An 18,828-nucleotide genomic window follows, 5' to 3' on the forward strand; every position below is an offset into this window, starting at 1 on the left:
AGCTTTGACAGTTATCATGATGAATTTATTCTTCATTGAGTTGGTCTACAGTAAAAGGTATATCTATAGAATCTACTCTTACATGCTCAACTTGAGAAAATTCAGCAATGTTTGTGGTGGGGGTGAAAAATACCAACACGTATAAAGACATTCTCTTTTTGAATCACCTGATGATATCATTACATACAAATATATGCGATCACGGAGGCAGTGAACATATCAGGAATCATCTCTCTACAAATGCATATATAATATAACTACAATAAAAATCAACTAGTGTTTTTTTTTTTTTTTCTTCTTTCAATCGTGAAGTGCTCCCTATCAGTGTTCCTATGCTTTGGCTTCTCCGCTTCTCATGCTCGTGTTTTAAAAAATATCAACCATGAAAAGACAGTTTCACGTGTGTGATCTTACTTGACTGTACAGAATTAAAAACAAGATTAAAAGAACAAAAAACAAAATACTGATAAATAATAAAAAGAACGACAAGAGTATGTTTGGTTATACAAATGAAGCAGTAGCTTTTGGACTCTTTTGGAATATGCACTCGGAGATCTTGGACCTCGTGGTCAGAGCGAAGGCACGCGGTCGAGACGAAGCCTCTCCGGGCTGCCACTGTCGTTGTCGCGGTTCGTCTCCGGGCTGTGGCCGTGTTCATCTGTGCTCCCGGGAGATTCATAAGGGTAATTTTCAGCAATTTCTTCGTCCTCTTGCTCCTCTTTGATGCTGCTTTAACAAAAACAGAAGGACACAGTGTGCTGTGTGAAAGGCGGTTCATCGTCTACAATCTCACAATTCGCGTTGGTGCGTACAGAGCTTGTGGGGGCGATTGCGTTGCGCTGCTGTCGCTTTGGTAGCCGGACCCATTGGCAAGGGCGCCGTTCATCTGCTCCTGGAGGATGTGAGGCAGGGAATGCAATGGGATGCTTCCCATCGCACACGGGTTGTAGAAGGCGGTGCAGTCTAAACTTCCAATCTGCAAACGAAAACACAAAACGATGTCGCCGTCAGAATTGACAGTGTGAAAGCATCCACTTTCCCAATTGACCATCAAACGCGGGAAAAGCCGTTCAGACACCAGGAGCCTACCTGGGAAGCAGACCCAGCTAAGTTCTGCCGGTTTTTCAGGAGAGATCTGTAATTGCAAAGAGAGAGAGGAAAAAAAAACAGTCAGGGCTTGCAGGAAATGACTGGTGGCGTCTCCGACTCCAAAGCTCCCAAAAACATTCGGGTGGAACGTCGGGTCTGAGATGGTGTGGCGTCAACAAGGCATTAGCCAACTCACCCATTACCGGCTGCCTTCTGGGGCCTTCGTCTGTGGAACTCGATCTCGTCAACCGTCCACACGGCTCCCTTCACATTCTCCAGGCGTACAAAGCACTTATGGAGGCTCAGGTTGTGTCTGACAGCATTCTGGCCATTCCCAGAAAAGACGTTACAAGATGCACACGACGGGCACAAATTGACATCCGTACCTTCCATGTGGCTGCATTGCGTCGGAAATAGGCAAAGTTTCTTGTGAACCAGTTGTAGATTTCATTCAAAGTCAATTGATTGCGCGGTGACTCGTAGATTGCCTGATGGAGATGAAGGAAACGTTCGAAGATGAAGAGAAAATGGCAAATTCTTGCAGACATCCAGTTTTGCATTTTCATACAACGCCGCCTTTACCTGTCGTATGAGCGATGCGTACGTGAACGGCGGTCTCACTTCTGTGCTTAGGTAGAACTCTTTATTATCAACGATATCTGTTGAAAAGACAACAATCTTACACTAACATTTCCAATTAATATGCTTTTCAGATTGAATGTAGGTTCAAAATGCCTTTTTTTTTTTTTTTAAACGACTTTCTGCTCATACAACAGTGTTTCGTTTGCATGTCAGGAGCAAAGAGGAGTTGGATTGAAGCTCATTTGTCCACCTGCTGAGTGCATGCTTGCCGTTCACCTTGGCTGACAGAGCGGCTGTATCGCCTGCGTACAGGGGTTCCGTTGAAGCCGGCGTTGGGAGTGAGGACCGACGGGGATTCGGACAGGGGCATCAAGGGCGTGGACGGCGCCGTGGCGCTCTGGGACAAGCTCATATGGGGACCTTTGGGTGGCGTTGCCTGGGAGAAGGACATGTTAGGCACAAAGTTCGCCTGCGGAGGATAAGCAAATTGAGAGAAAAAAAAAAGATTGCAACTGTGTCTGTTGAACCACGCAGTGGATGTCAAAGCGTTAAGTGACAGAAACTTACGGGCTGAGCTGCAGCTTTGGGCTCAGACGACTTCAGATGAGCCATCATTGCTTGAAGTCGCTCTTTGTCTTTCTTGAGCTGAGATGGGAAATGAGAGGTGCTAAGTTCGCTGGTTGCGATACATGACAAAAACTCTCTGGCACACGCAAATTTTCCGGCACACCCGGAGGTGGAAGCTTATCGAAAGATGCCACTTCTGGTTCCAGACGTGGTGTGAAAACAACATGGCACTGCAGCCGGCAGCCATTTTAAATAACGTCAATGTGCAAATTAAAAAAAAAAAAAAAACTAGATTGGTAAAAACAAACCTGTAATTCCAGCTGTTGAACCACTTGCATCTGCACGCGACACTGCGCAGTGCTCTTGTCGTCAAGTGTGTGCTCGCTGTTCAAATGCCTGCAGAAAAACACCATTGAAAGCATTTTTATGAGCAGCAAACATGGAAACAAATGTGTTCAATGTGCCAAAGATATACACATACATACATGCATACGCAAAGTAAAAGCATAGAGTATGCCACCACTACAAAAACAAATGTATTGAAGAAAATAATCTTTGACCTGGTTCTCTTTGAGATCCAAAAGGCAGAAAAAAAAGTATCACGGGTGTGTCTTATTCGAGGGTCCAATGAGCTGCTACTCACTTAAAAAACGCCTGAAAGTCTCCAAAAACTGTCTCACAGCCAGGCCATTTGCACATGCCGTTCCCGTACAGAGCATGGCTACCTGGTGCGTTTTCATCCAGCGAGCTGCTGAAACGAGTCACAACATATGACTGGCGTCAGTGATGCATCTCTGGACGTGCAAGCATAAGAAAGAACAGGCGCCACAGTTGAACAGGATGTATAAAAGGGTTCAGTGTGCACAGGAAAGCACCTTTCCTTCCTTTTCAGGAGAGCGGGATGGCCGTTGGTCGCAGATTGGTGATTGGTCGACTCTCTGGAGTCCCCGCCCGCAGATAACGCACCAGTGTCATTTTCATTTTCACAGCCTATGAGAAAACCCAACACTTGATAAGAGTATGTCTGTGTGACCTTTACCTCGTGGCAAATCAAAGAGAGGAAGGGGGCGCGGGGGCGCGACGTACCGGCAACACTGGTGGGGAGCACGGAGAGAAGGCCTTGCCGCTGCAGGTTGAGCAGATGCTGCTGCTGCACCTGAAGAAGCTGCTGCTGGATGGCGATCTGCTGTGCCGTAAGCTAGGACACAAACGGCCTGATTTATTCAAGGCCACAAACTCGAATGCGCTTGCAAACAGATATGGAAGTTGATCGACTAACCAGGCGCATTCAAGACTGCGTCTGCCGAATGGGGGGAAAGGGGAAAAAAATGGACTCGAATCAATTGAAATCCTGGTTAGTGCACAAGGCTGATTTTGCAGGTGTCTTAAAGGCAGGGGCAAACACCCGTGATGCAATTTTGGAGTGATCTAAGGGCTGGCATGAAGCCAGCCAAGAGAAGGAGTCATGCCATATTACTAGGGGTGCAACAAAAACCTTTTTGAAATGGGACGTTGTTTTTTCATTCAAAAGACGCAAGTCTAGCTATAAGGTCGATAAGGTGTCAAAGTCAAGGTCTCAGGACCAAATATGGCCCGCTTCAACATTTTATATGGGCCGCCAAAGCACAAAGTGTACTGATCAAAATTGGAAGCAAAATTACAAATGGTCTTCACTTTTAATCATGAGATATTGAATGCATTTTTTGTACAACAATTTGTGACCAAATATTTTTCCTGACCTCTGATTTGTTGTGTAAATCTGCCATGAGGAGTCAATCGTGCATATTATTATATGATGGTTTCACAGTCATAATGGCCGTCTGAGGGAACAACCTGACCTGCGACTGAAATGCGTTGGAGTGAAGACGCAATTCAACAGCAGCTGTTTGGGATGTCAGCAAAGCAGGCGCAAAGACGGCAGAGCATCAGTTAGTGGTGACGGCATTGATGGGAAGAGATGCTGGACTTTCTGAAGTTTAGCGACAACCATTATGCGATTTCTTTCACTTTGGTTTTAGAGTACTCCCAAAGGATCAACTAATGTGGGCAGAATCACTCCCTTAATTGTCTGCATACAAACCACACATTGAGAAACAAACTAAACATTTCCTGCATCCCAACACACACAAACACATACACACACTGTATTTTCACGACCCACAGGCGCACGTAAATGTCTTAAATTTTCTCCAAAACGGAGGTGGAGGGGCCTAATAATGTGGGTTGCCTTGATTGCGTGACTTTGTTCGATGAGGGGGTCTGTGTATGTGCGTGCGTATATATATCCATCCATCCATTTTCTGTTCCGCGTTATCCTTACAAGGGTTGCGAGGGGTGCTGGAGCCTATCCCAGCCGTCTTCGGTCAGTAGGTGGGGGACACCCTAAACCGGTTGCCAGCCAATCGCAGGGCACACATAGACAAACAAGCGTCCGCGCTCACAAGCACACCTAGGGACAATCTGGAGTGTTCAAACTGCCTGCCGTGCATGTTTTTGGAATATGGGAAGAAACCGGAGTACCCGGAGAAAACCCACACAGGCCCGGGGAGAACATGCAAACTCCACACAGGGAGGCCGGAGCTGGAATTGAACCTGGTACCTCTGCACTGTGAGGTCGGCGCGCTAAACACTGGACCACCGGGCCGCCGCGCGCGTGTGTGTGTGTGTGTGTGTGTGTGTGTGTGTGTATATATATATATATATATATATATTAGTGCTGGCAAGAGATTAAAAACATAGTGAGATTAATTAATTTTGATCTGTCATTAATTGATCTAATTAATCTAGATTTAATCTCATCTAAAAATTGCTGAGAAACCCCCTATTTTCATTTTAGATTCATTACATTATTGAGGCAGATCAAAAGATTGAAATCACAAAGTGGCATTATAGTCTTTTATTGTTTTTAAACAGACTTGAACAGGTGCAGTCCGAGCCATTTCACTTGCTGCTGTAGTTGAGACTAGTCCCAAATCCTACCTGCAACCTTTAGTTCCGACCACCAGGGGGAATATCACTGTTTTCTTTATTTTTGTAAATCTCCAAAGAATTACAAACTAAAAATAAAATAGAACATCAGGTCCTTAAATAGTGCTTAGGTTAACATATCAAAAACAGTAAGAACCGAGAAATACAGGTACTGAACGCTGAACTTACTTCAGATAATACAAAATAAATAAAACAGACCCTTACATCATAGTGCTGTAAATTAGCACTGTTCATCATGACAAAATAAAGTACTGAAATAAACATCCATCGCTTCTAGTAGGCAACAGAGGACACAGCAGCTATGCTGATTTCATGCCTCGTACGCCGGGTGTGCTCCTCGAGTTTAGTTTGCCGAAGACCTTTGCTATGGCTCATTCTATTGCTAACGCTTTCGGTGCTAATGTTAGCTGTGGCTGCACTCGCGACTGGGTGCTTTGCATTGATGTGGTCGGCTAAACTTAAGCTGCTTCGGTGGGAAGCAAACTACTTCTTACAAAACACCTATTGCCAGTTAGCCTGTTCACCTGTGGGATGTTCCAAACAGGTGTTGAATGAGCATTCCTCAACTATCTCAGTCTTTTTTTTGGCATCTGTTCCAGGCTTTTGGGAATGTGCTGCAGCCATAAAATTCTAAGCTAATGATTATTTGCAAAAAACAATAAAGTTTATCGGTCTGTACATGAAATATGATGTCTAAGTAGTGTATTCAATTAAATGTGTGTATGTTGAACATGATTTGCAAATCATTGTATTCAGTTTTTATTTATGTTTAACACAATGGTCCAACTTGTACTTTGAAGATTTACTCGTTGGATTCATTTTGGCGTGGAAGCACTTCAGCAACACATAATATACGGGACATAAGACTAACTGTGTGTGCTTTGTCCATTTGTGTGTTAGGTTTGATGCTGTTGTAATAGATTGACACCAACTTCCGGCGACAAATTCCTGGTTTAAAGTATTCCAGCGTATGGACTATTTTGGACGAGACCAGCGACGGTGACCACCACGACCCACACTATGCCACTCTCAATGTTTGAGTGCAGTGATACTGATGCATCACCTACTTATTTCTGCTCAGTAAAATTGAGGGAAGCTGAAAAAAGGCCAAGGTGCACAGAATTCTGATTACGTGTTCCTCCCATCATGCATGTTTGTCACATTGGCCATCTGTCGGTGCATTCACAGACGTACTGTACGTCAGTGTGAAGGTAACGGAGGCAAATACTGTATGTGAACTTACTTCCTGGCTAACTATCCCAGCATTCTTCTGTTGGAGCAGCTGCATATTTAGCTGCTCTTGCTGATTCTTGAAGACCTCTTGAATTTGTTGCTGCAGACAAGTTGATAAAACAAGAGTGAAACCAAACAGAATTTGGGCCCTTACTTTTGTTTTCTCGACTTTGTGTCTGAATGCTGTGAACTGTTGTGTTTGCAAATGCTAGTAGTTGTCGTGTCTTTACTTGTGTGAAGCACATTGAATTGCCTTGTGTATGAAAAATGTGCGATATCAATAAAGCTGCCTTGCCTTGCCCACTGAAGACAGACAAAGGCCCTCCAGGCCCAGTACCTGGTGCAGCATGAGGGCCTTCTGCTGCTGGAACAGGGCTTGGATCTGCTGAGGGCTGAGGACCTGTTGCTGCGCCGCCTGCTGCTGTAGCTGCTGCGGAGCCTCAGCCGGAGGGGTCATCATGGATGATGATGCTGGAACCTGTGACAACCAAAACATTGTGTCGGAACAAGTTGGGCTCGATATACAGTCAGCCAGTAGCCCCTTACACAGTGACCATCGAAGAGAGACTTTTTGCTTAATTACCAGATTTCGCGGGAGAAGGGATGACATGTTGGGCTTGATTGGGGCGAATTGATTAATAAAATGCAACAACGACAAACGCGAATCCGTGGGGTATTTTTATGAATCTTTACTCGCGGCATATGGTCACTATGTTCGTGTGCAAACTTGCAACAGACACCACAGAACAAATATAAAGCGCATGAATGAAACGAGCAACACAAAAAGTGGGTGAAAAGTGAAGAAACACCTAAAGACAAGAGTCAGTGACATCACTGCCAAATTCCACAGGGCAGGGCAGAAGGTGTCACAATCCACTGGTTGAAGAAGACTTCAAGAGAAGAAATATACAGGCCAGACCACAAGATGCAAACCACTCAGCAAAAAGAATCAGAAGGCCAGATTGGCTTTTACAGGGATGATCCACAAACGTTTTAGAACAAAGTGACTGAAGACTAATGAGAACAAGATCAATCTCTAGTAAAGTGATGGATAGGCCTGCATGGGTTTTCTCTGGGTACTCCAGTTTCCTCCCACATTCCAAAAACATGCATAGGAGGTTAATTGAAGACTCTCAATTGTCCCTCGGTGTGACTGAGTGTGAATGGTTGTTTGTCTTTGTGATCGGCTGGCAACCAGTTTAGGGTGTACCCTGCCGACTGCCCGAAGACAGCTGGGATAGGCTCCAGCACGCCCATGACACTCGTGACAATAAAGCGGGATAAAGCGGTTTGGATAATGGGTCGATATATATGAGATGTTTATTACCTTTACAAATGGAAATATCTATCATGATTTACAACAATTTATACAGGTATTACGATAACGATATAACACAATATATTTTCAGTTATTCTATAAAATATTATACAATACACTAGTAATGGGAAAATTAAGCTTCTAATTTGCTTCATGAACAGCTGTACTTTTTGACTCCTCTACACGGCACTGTTAGTTTAAAGACAGTGATGGCAATTGCGAGTGATGAAAAAAGCGGAAAGGGGCGTGGCCTGGACGGGGCGTGGCCTGGACGGGGCATGGTTACTTACAAAAGTGGCACTAAACATGCTGAAGATGAAGTGTATTGAATTTACACAGTATTTGAAACTTGAACAGAAAAAAATCCCAAGATTGCCACTATTCTTTCAAGTGAAAATTTGTGCAATTTTGCTTATGCATTCCTGGTGAGCACCAATTTGTAACTTCAAATTTGCTGCTCAAAATCAAAACAAAAAAAGGAAACACATTCCCTGCCATATTTAAGATTTGTTCATTACTTGTATTCATAAAGTGTTGTGTAAATGTGATAAAAAGCTGTTGATTTTTACCTCATACAGTGATAGTGAAGTAATAATAATAATAATAATAATAATTATACATTTTATGTATAAGCGCCTTTCAAGACACCCAAGGACACTTTACAATAACAAAAAAACAAAACAATACAATACGGGTTGAGCAGCGGCAGCCAAACGCGCCAGCATTCACTCAACCCGGAAGTCAGAAGTCCCACACTGTTTACTATATATGGGTTATGAATGTATTTTATTATATAAAGTGGATGTCTATTTACAGTATATACAACAATATACAGTTTCGTGAGGTAGAATACTTTATTTTCTCTTCATTTTAAGCTTTTTAGCAAGCGCTAAAAGCTTATTGGTCCTCTCTGTCTTTTTCCACTCTCTTTTTAGCCAACTCCTCTTGTTTTTACACATGCTCCAGGCTGTCGAAAAGTGCTTGAGATCGAGCAGTTACTTTTCAGTAGAAATGTCTGTTTTCGGTGTTTCACCGAGGTTGCGTGACTCTGTAAAGCTTTCCATCCTCTCGATCCGTATAGAATGACATCGTCACACACTGTACACAGAGCTTAACCAGCGACATCAAGCTTTTTCCCGAATCGCAAGAAAGGGCTTCAGGAAGGCGAACACGGATTGGTTGTGATTTGCATTTGCCGATATAGCGACCAATCACAACAAGTAAGACATCATATACGTCCAATCGCAGGGCTGTTTACAAAGATGGAAAGACTGATCGGGAGAGCTCGTGAAAACTCGACGATAAGGTACCTGACCCCCCCTAAAATTTTTTCAACGGATTTAGACGATTCACAAAAATGATCAATTTAAGAAATAAAACGGCGGATTTCCGCGTATCCGCGGAAAACTGCCATCACTGTAAAGAAGAAATAGTCAGTGTACTATCAACCTAGTGTTGAACAGAGTGCGCCACCGAGAGGAGTGAAAAAAATACAACTGGTTCATGAAGCAAATTTGAAGCTTCATTTTCCATCGCTACAACACACTATGACTGCATACCCTTTGTCACTTTATTTTGAAGTGACATTTAACAGACACGTATCAAATGAGAAATACATCCAGTAGTCCTACCGCTGCTATATAAAATCATCAAATGCAAACAGAAGCAAAAGTAGCCCACGGATTTTTGCACATAACAAATGTTTCCGACACAAATATCTTTAAAAACTAAAATGGTAAGCTGTGCTGTAATGTAATTGTGAGAACATTTATTGATTAGACCTCAAAATGTCAAAAATAAAACTCAAGACTGTATCGTGAAAACAAATCAAATTTGTACATGGAATACACGATATGCATCCAAATTTTGAATCGCTTGTCCTCAATACTCATGTGCTTCTAATCTTTTAGATCACTCCTCCTGGCTGACATACAAGACGCTGAAACATTTGCCGTTTCGCTGTGTGTGTGGAGATTATTTTAGATTAATTTTCTTTCCAGACACCTATCAAATATAGCCCGCAATTTTGCTATTCAAGGATGACTATGGTCGGCTTTCTTGCGAGACCTCTGTGAAGTGTAGTCCACCAACCCAACCAAGCATTTAATTTCAGTCTTTCGCGATCGATAACATTTCGTTAGCTTAGCAAGTAGCATGGCTCCTTTGTCCTTGCCTCTGATAATTATTCCTTGTGATCTTTTTGTGAGTGTGACAACTGCAAAAAGTTTTTTTTTGAGGCGAGTTGATGTTGGCGTTGATGTTAAACAAGCAGTAGTTGAAGCTCGTTGCTAACCTTGCTAATGCTAGCTTGCTGTTGCGTTGTCTCGCCTTGACCTGCAGGTGACATAGGCAGCCCCACAAACCTTTTTGGGACAGTCACCAATTAAAGGACACACATGCAAATCCGTGATTATTAGTTTTGTTATTCTTTGTGTTATAACGAGGTTCAAAATGCAAACTGCTTTGCTTTTGTAGTTTGAAGGTGTACCCAACCTACCGGTCCCTTTTTTTTAATGTTCATAGATAATAATTACGAGTTCGTTGTTAGTTTATTCTTTCCCAAAGCAGGAGTATTCATTATTTGCGTTCACTACCTCATTGTTTATTAATTTTCATTGAGTCTTAGATTTAATTTTGCACCGAACATCTGTAATGTAGGATACATGACTCACTTCCTCTTCTTGTTCCGTCTACCCACCCGGTGGCAGCTGTGTGGCATAAGATTGTGCAGGAAAAGTATTTGTCCGTTAAATGCAGCTTTTCTGACAATCTTGAAACATTCAGAAGCCAAATGACAATCGGCACAATAGTAGAAAACTGACACGATAGACTCATTTCTATGGTCATCACGATTCATACCGTCATTTCGCCGAGCTCTAGTGTATGAGATTTTCCATGTCGAAAACCATCATAGCCAACCGAAAGAGCGAACGCTCTTTTAAATTCAGCAGTCATCACCCCTTTTACTGTTGCCACCAGCGCATACCATCATTCAGTCTGAGGGAACACACTATTTCGCGCCCACTATTTGGGATCTTGGTGAAAAATCACAATCTTTGTAGACCACGCACAAGATAACCAGCAACAGCAAGAACAATTTGTTTGAGTAAACACAACACACAACTTTGCACCCATGGATTGGATTTTAGTAAATCAGGGGCACTACAGTATATGCTGTGATCCAGCCTTTCATACATAAAGACTTAGCAACACGACGTGGGACTTTTACAGAGGAAATGGAAGTTTGCACTGTGGGCCAATGGGTGTTTTTCTGAACTCTTAAACAGACTCACACACAAAGCACAAAGGAAAACGGGTGTGGTGTCACTCACGGTGATGAAAACACTGACAGAGAGAAAAACAAGATGAAACGGTTGAGTAAACATATTACAAATGCCCTTGATAAGAATGCCCTTGTTGGTTGGGTGGTGAGGAGTAACACGTGCCTGAATACGCTTTAAAAACATGATAGGGAACAACAAATAAAATGTATACTAGGAAACATGACTAAGTCAGAAGAATGGAGGGATATGAAGCAAATATCCGTTGAAATACAGCTTCCAAAAGAAAATATAGGCTGCCTTGGCGATTAAAAAAAAAACAAAAAACTAAATCACATATTTTAAAAGTTCAGCCTGAACATCTTAAATATTAGCACAAATGTCACTGCTAATGTGTACGTGCCAGCGATACAATGATGTTACAATTGTACAAATGTTGCTGTACACAAAAACAATGACAAAATGCCTATTTCGAGACATGATAACTAGGTTTTTTTTTTGTGTGTATGTTTAACATGCATGTTAATTAATTTGACTTGAGCTTCGACTGGGTCTTTCGCCGATAATAAACGCACATAGACAGCAGTCTTTTCTCGGCGCTGTGCTTGTGTGTGGAATTGTATTAGCTCAACATCGACTGTGTTTAATAGCCGCAAGGCCAGACCATTTAATGCCCTTTAAGAACAAACATGTATTTACCTTCACATCGATCGATACCTTATTTTGACATTTGGGCCCTTTTCCTATTTTCTAACAATGCCATGTACTCAGTACCTCGAGGATTGTAAAAATCACAAAATGTAGAGAATCGGTGAGGGACATGTTTGGAACCAACTTCAAATGGTAAAGCAGCATAGAACGCATTTTGAAAGAATCATATTGTTTTTAACGTTGCGGACCACATAAAATGAAGTTACGGTTAAGGGCGAGACTGACATGTGGACCGAGAGTCTGACAAACATGTCGGAGTGATACAGAGCGCATTAGGCATGCGCACACAAGTAACGCCATACTATCAAAGACAATTCCCAGCATAAAAAGTACAATATGCACTTGATTATTTCTCCAACTCACCATCTAGTGTACAAAGTTCTGTCAAGAGATTCAGCTCCTAAATTAACCAAACAACAATAACAACAGATTGCTCAAGGGAATTAGACAGCCCGCCATCAAAACAACAACAACCAGTGGCACAGAAACAACATCATCTACTGAGCAGGCAGCAATTTACCAACCCCCACCCCACTCCCTGTCGAGCCTCACTGCTCTGGCAATGTTTGCAGTAAACATAAACAAAGTCATCAAAATTGCACAGAGACTAAATAATGAATAAAAAGCAGGCAGAGCCTGTTTACGAAAACAGAATGCAGGATTCATATTTTAATTAAGGTCTGAACCACAAACAAACATCTCTCTCTGAGGCAGAGTCTGTTTAGAGTCGGGTAAACAAACTGACGAAGAATTTCACAGAGGCTGTGGGCTAACAATAACAGTCGACGGCCTCCTTGTTTGGCCTTTCTTATGAGATTCAATGCAGCCGAGGTGGCCACAAAAGCCATGAAAAAACAGGTCCACCCCAACAGACAGACAGACAGAGCTGTTTGGCCCCTCTGTTTTTCTGTGGACACCATCAACACAACAACAGCCTTTGCCTAATCCCCGTTACCATGGCAGCCAGCAAGTCCAAACATCTTGTGTTGTTGTTATTGTTGAGAGTCATACCAGTGAGCAGCCGAGTGTAAACACAGATCGTTCCTGCAAGACTGGTCTTGTGAACTCTGAGATGACTGACAGCAAAACACACACACACACAAAAAGCACTAAAACCCAACACTAATGTGTATCCTGCAAAGTACAAACATCTGTAAAAACACGCATGATATTTTATTACACAATCACCGACATGTGACTTTCCCTCGCAGACGCACAAGTGGGGACAAACATGTAAATGTCGATTGAAAATAGGATGACAATTAAACAGAGGAAAAGTGACCCCCGTTCCAAAATTCACCTGGCAGCCAATAAATGAACAAAGAGCAACATAATTTGCTGTCTGAGACCTATTCCCGTCAGAGATGTGGGGGGAAAAAATAAGAGCAACAAGAAAATCCCCCTCTCAACACCCTCCCTTCCTTAAATCCCTGCACCCATCGATGTGCTAACTTTCAACAATAAATAGAGTGAAGGGTTCCAGGCTATGCAGTACATTCACTTTCAAAACAAAAAACACACACATTTTTTCACTTTCTGCAGGACATTAAGATTAAGATATCCTTTGTTTGTCCCACACTGGGGAATTTTACAGTCTACAGCAGCAAAATTGGGGGTTAGAAAGAAGAAAAAAAACAAAGTGTTTGCACGCACAAAAATAAATGTTTCAGAAGTAAAATACCTGTAGTGTATTTACGTACAGTCTCTATCTATCCGTCATCCATACGATCCATCTTCTATACCGTTCACTATTAACTGATGTATAAGTTATTGTGTGTGGTGAAAATACTTCTGGACACTGTGCAAAAATGTTAGCAATGTGATGTACACTTAAATATGGATACTCGCATGAATACTACACAAGGCTTATAGTATTATTCATTGTAATACTGCTCAATTTAGAATGTTGAAATTTGAGTTTCAATGTACAAAATCAAGCCTACATATTTTGCCAACAGTTTCATGCAATGTATGTAGTGGGTGTAGTACAGTAAGTTATAATGTAGTGTTTTGTAGATCGCTGTCAATAATATTAAACTTTCCAACCTTGCACATACGACTGTGGCATAATTAGGCTCTATTTAATACTCCATACAAACATGCAACATCCTAATTCTATAAATTGTTCTTCTTGATTAGAAAAGATGAAAATGTTCTTCTAATTCTTCCTTAAGGGCGCACTTTGGTATTTGTTTTTACTTTGTGTGGAGGTCCTTTAGTATGACTGTGTATGCATGACTATTGCTACTAAATTAAGAACCCATCCATCTACCCATCCATCCAAGCAGAGAAATCACAACACCTGCAGACCAGAGGCCACAATTCACACACTAATGTCGCACGGTAAGCTTCAGTGTGTGCAACACATTTGTTTCAGAAAAGTGCTCCCAAGATGCTAGCATTGCTCCAAAACTGAGGTAACATTGCCACAATGAGCATCGGCACAATTAGTGTTTGTGTAATAAAGGGAAGCCAACGGGAATAAACTGACTCTGGGTGACTCTGGAGGAGGAGTATGGCCGCTCCTTAGTCGAGTGTCATTCTCAGCATTTTTTCCGTTCTGTGTCCTAACAGCTGGAATGGCGTGGCTAGTTGGTTCTGACCCAGACTCGTGCATCTGGACTCCACTGACCTGAGAAACAAACAAATGGTGTAAATGGAAACAGCTGCATGAAAAAGCGTGGCATCATGGAATATGGAAAACACAAATCTCAATGGGTGAGGTTATTTCAAGTCAAGCCATGGACCACGATAAACAAATTCCATCTACCATTTATACCCATGCCAGGAATATCTTGACTGTATCCTGAGCATGGGGTGGGGGAGGGATTGACTTCATAATTGTAATATTATGTACTTTGACTAAGTAGTTTAGAGTGTACCAATTGGCCACACCAAAAGTTCGATGGATAACTAAGTTGACAACAGCAAGCTGTTGTCGGGTGTTTGGGGTTCACAGTGAATAATATTTGCCAACAGATTCTTTAATTTGTCACGAGTTTCACTTTGCACCATTCCAATATTTTGGAGGTGGCTCTTAAATTGTTTTCCCGTGTCACGCAGGTAGAATTCTTTACTAGACAGAGCCACAGAAAATGCTTGATCCTTACTCTCTTTTCCTCACTTAAAACATCTTGACACTTGAGCTGGCCTTTCAGACTATATCACACCCCAGCAGAGCATCGAAAAATTATGGAGCAAGAAAGCCAGGCAAAAAAGGCTTGCGGAGAGGCATCAAGTCTGGGAAGGATGTTATGTTGTCAAAATTGACTGGTTAGCACGTCTGCCTCACACTGCAGAGGTCATGGGTTCGATTCCGTCCAACTTGTGTGGAATTTGCATGTTTTCCCCGTGCCTGCGTGGGTTTTCTCCAAGTACTCCAGTGTCCTCCAATATTCCTAAAACATGCATGGCAGGTTAATGGAACGCTCTAAATTGTCCTTAAGTGTGACTGTTGTTTGTCTCTGTGTGCCCTGCGATTGGCTGGCAACCGGTTCAGGGTGTTCCCCGCCTACTGCCCGAAGACGGCTGGGACAGGCTCCAGCACAACCACGACCCTCGTGAGGATGAGCAAATTAGAAAATGGATGGATGGATGTTGTCTTAGGAGTTACACGGCACTCAGAAAAAGTGTTTGCCTAAGACAAGACTGTGAGAAGATTTCCCCCCCCTGCCCCCAGAAATAAAAGTTTGCTCGGAGATTTGTGCAAATGTGACTTCCCCAACTGTTGCATTATGGTTTTGAAACGCAAAAGGCACAATTCCGTGGAGGGTCTGAAGAATGATTGCTTGAATTTAAGGCCCGGACACACAAATACATCCGGCAAGGTAGCAACTTTGCTATTAGGAGGAACTCGCCAAGAAAAACTCCCCAAAAGAACTTCAACAGGAAAACAACAGTTTTAGTCACTGTTATGCGAAGTCATCAATGCTGTTAAATTTCAACCAGGTTACAATGTAAAAAAAAAAACCAAACAAGCTACAGTACAAGTTGCAGTCTCCTCTGAAACTGCGAGAGGAACATGCTTGGTCTATTTGTTGAATAACTGAGTGCTGCCATGGCTACTGTAAACACAGGGCCCCTGGGTCTGTGTTTATGTGCAAACATATCTTCCTTCTGGAACAATTTACCATTAACCAGGTGGTGCGATAAACGGCCGTGTCAGGTAGTACAATGCACAAGAAGGCTTTTATGTGTACAGCTTGGGAGTGCTCGAGTCGAAAGCTAAGCAGCATAAACAAAAGTAAATAAAGTAGGCAAACAGATAATGTGAGCAGATGGAAAAGCTCAGATGAAACAGGTCACATTGCCTGAAGGAGAACGTCACTAGTTTCAAGGTTTGCAAACTTATAAATCAAACATGCAAAGCAACGGTTAAATATACTACAGTCATTTTGGCTCCCAACTGAATCAACACCAAATTACTAGATTGTTGGGACTAACGTCCATGATACAGATTCAATTTTACTGAAGCCACTTAAGAGACAATAAGAAATGAGTACTTCCTGCATCAGATGTGTCAGCTTGGCATCATGAAATGAATGAAAGGGATATTTTAAAGACGGTTTAAAAAAAGCAAAGTGATTCCTGCGAATGAAAGCCACTCTAAACCATGTCCGGCATTTGCAAGCAAAGTTTCCATTCTGTTTGCTCATGCTTTCAGGATCAGGCTTACACAAAAGACAAAAAGCAGAGTTTCCTGTTGTCATGGCTGAAGACAACTTTCTTTGAATTATTATTTAACTATACATATGTATTCCGAGCAACACATTTGATAGTAAAAACATAATACTGCGGCAAAGCTGTTTCAAGGAAAGATTCACGATTAAGAATATGTGTGAGGTTTTGTGGTGTTAGCAACTTTCTCATGAACATAAGGTCATTGTAATGCACTGCAACGTGTCTGCATCGCTTTCATCTTGGTTGGACGGTCGATACAATCGTTCGAATCATTCTTGTTGTTTGTTAGTGCACAAATGTGTATCGAAGAAAAACATTGGTCGTAGCATATTTAGAAACTGATCTTACCTCATTTTGGAGGACGGGCCATGTCACTCAGTGTTATACAATCAATACTATCAATTTGAATAAGCCTGAGCAGATGTCAAATAGGTGTTGCTCATTATTAATAGTTGTGTGATATGTTGGGCACAAAATGAATGGACTCGACATCCGCCGATAGCAGCCATTGCAGTATGAGATTCCTAGTGAGGACCCGAACATTAACGCTAGTGGTCACACGGGGAACAAGGAACTGCGAGTTAGCATGATCGATATGCGAATGGGCGCGTGTTATTCATAGGCTATATCTTCTCTCCTCTCCTCCGGAAAATATGGACGTGTTTTCAAACCAACCTCGAGGTTCGTAGCGATGTGCAACAAAAGCTAGCCGCTAACCGAAAGGAATCATCTCTCTCCTCGTTTTGGCAACGCTGATATGGCAATAAATATGACGTTCTCAGATCAACACTAGTACACAGGTTTATCGGCGTGCGACTCCGTTAACTTTGACTCACCAGCTTGTGTACGCGTAAACAAAGTTGAACCCAGTGTGGTGTCGGGAGAATGAACCTCGGAGTGGCTTCGTTGGCGGCGGGGCTAGCCACAAGTTGCTAACAGAAGGCGTGGCTTCGTTAAAAGTAAACAATGGTGACGTCATGTCCACACGCGGGGCCATCAGCTCGCCTTGGAAAAAAAAATCTCACGGGTCACTTCGACTCTATACATTTGTATTCATTTGTTTCGTTGTAAATGATGATTGTAGTGTCAGTCAAAAAAAAAAATCAAGCGACAAATACATTGTCTGAGTTTGAAACAATGACGACTTTGAGTTGTTCAGTTTTAATTGAATCGTTCGAGCACTGGTGTCAAAGTCAAGGCCCGGGGGCCAAATCCGGCCCGCCACGTCATTTTGTGTGGCCCGCGAGAGCAAATCATGTGTCAATTTCCATGATCCTTGCTTAAATTTGTAGCAAAATCTCAAATTGTCATACGTAATAAATAACGGTGGCATTTTGCAATAATATTGTTACCCTGTTTACACTCACTTGAGCAATAATTGAACAAGTACTTAATACTGATTTCAAAACTAGTGAGCCATCATTTTTTTGTGTACAAGTAATAATACGATGTGATGATGAAACATTTATTCGGGCTCACTGTCTTAGGGGCCCTCCGAGGGAAGACGTAACACCAAAGTGGCCCGCGACCAATAGTTTGACACCCCTGGGTTAGGCTTTATTTTTGTAGTCTTCAAACGGTATTGAACTGTACTTAGTAGGGTGTATACATCACACCAAGAGATGGTTGCAATATTTTGTTTCTCATTAACAAACACTAGGGGTGACTCTCATCATGATACACTAGTTTTAGTGAGTGACAAAGTTGACTGTTATTACCTGTTCAAGCAGAATATTTGATACAGCTCTTGTATTGGATAGTGTTACATTGTGCAAGTTGTCATAATACCGTGGCCAGCTAGAGTATCTCAGTTTATTTAAAATATGCTATATTAGATGTTTGGTAAACAACGTATATAGGTTAAATAATTCAACTGTATCTTACAGTTGAATTATTTAACCTGCCTCTAACAGAACTGTTAAAACTCGAGAAGTCAGCCGTTGAATGACAGGTAAATAGCCACACGATGGCGACATTTCCCCCTCTCTACGTTGTGCAGGGTATTGGCGGCCATCAATCTAGTCATTAAATTCTGTTGGCTAAAACACAAATGAATCCAAGTGTGGCAAAAACACAAACGAATCCAGGTGCATTTACAAGTTTTAGCAGGTTTATATTTGAACTGAAACACACACACACACACACACACACACACACACACACACACACACACACACACACGGAGAGCACACAAGATGCTAACATTCTTGCTTGCTGGCAAACACAAGGCACCGTCCAAGATCAACAGATACAAAGGTCAAAATGTTGAAGTGAAAGGTCAACTGTATATGTGCAAGCAGTTTTCCATGAACACATATGTTCTTTTGATGGAATTACTTAAGTAAAAACAAAAGCCGAGCAAAGCCTATTTAATGGCTT

At 42.2% G+C, this 18,828-nt stretch overlaps 1 protein-coding gene across 9 annotated transcripts; it reads right to left on the reverse strand.

Annotated features, from left to right (window-relative positions):
* Positions 1-3: 3 nt before the first annotated feature.
* On the reverse strand, positions 4-17,387 carry LOC109515030 (forkhead box protein P1-B-like). 9 transcript variants are annotated; one of them, XM_019868579.1, is made up of 16 exons: positions 17,286-17,387; positions 14,261-14,401; positions 6,797-6,937; positions 6,470-6,559; positions 3,325-3,436; positions 3,114-3,228; positions 2,882-2,989; positions 2,547-2,634; positions 2,239-2,316; positions 1,948-2,107; positions 1,672-1,748; positions 1,476-1,577; positions 1,286-1,413; positions 1,090-1,135; positions 813-976; positions 4-726 (listed from the first exon to the last, which is right to left on the reverse strand). In XM_019868579.1, the coding sequence occupies exons 2-16, from the start codon at positions 14,384-14,386 to the stop codon at positions 570-572; spliced, it is 1,692 nt and encodes a 563-aa protein (XP_019724138.1). In that variant the 5' UTR covers positions 14,387-14,401; positions 17,286-17,387; the 3' UTR covers positions 4-569. The 9 variants fall into 9 exon arrangements, with proteins under 9 accessions (XP_019724138.1, XP_019724141.1, XP_019724137.1 ...); XM_019868582.1 differs by having other exon boundaries at positions 1,948-2,140; XM_019868578.1 differs by having other exon boundaries at positions 4-729; positions 1,948-2,140.
* Between the last annotated feature and the right edge of the window lie 1,441 nt (positions 17,388-18,828).

This window comes from Hippocampus comes, unplaced genomic scaffold (genome assembly GCF_001891065.2).
Source record: "Hippocampus comes isolate QL1 unplaced genomic scaffold, H_comes_QL1_v1.1 scaffold41, whole genome shotgun sequence".
NCBI lineage: Eukaryota > Metazoa > Chordata > Actinopteri > Syngnathiformes > Syngnathidae > Hippocampus > Hippocampus comes.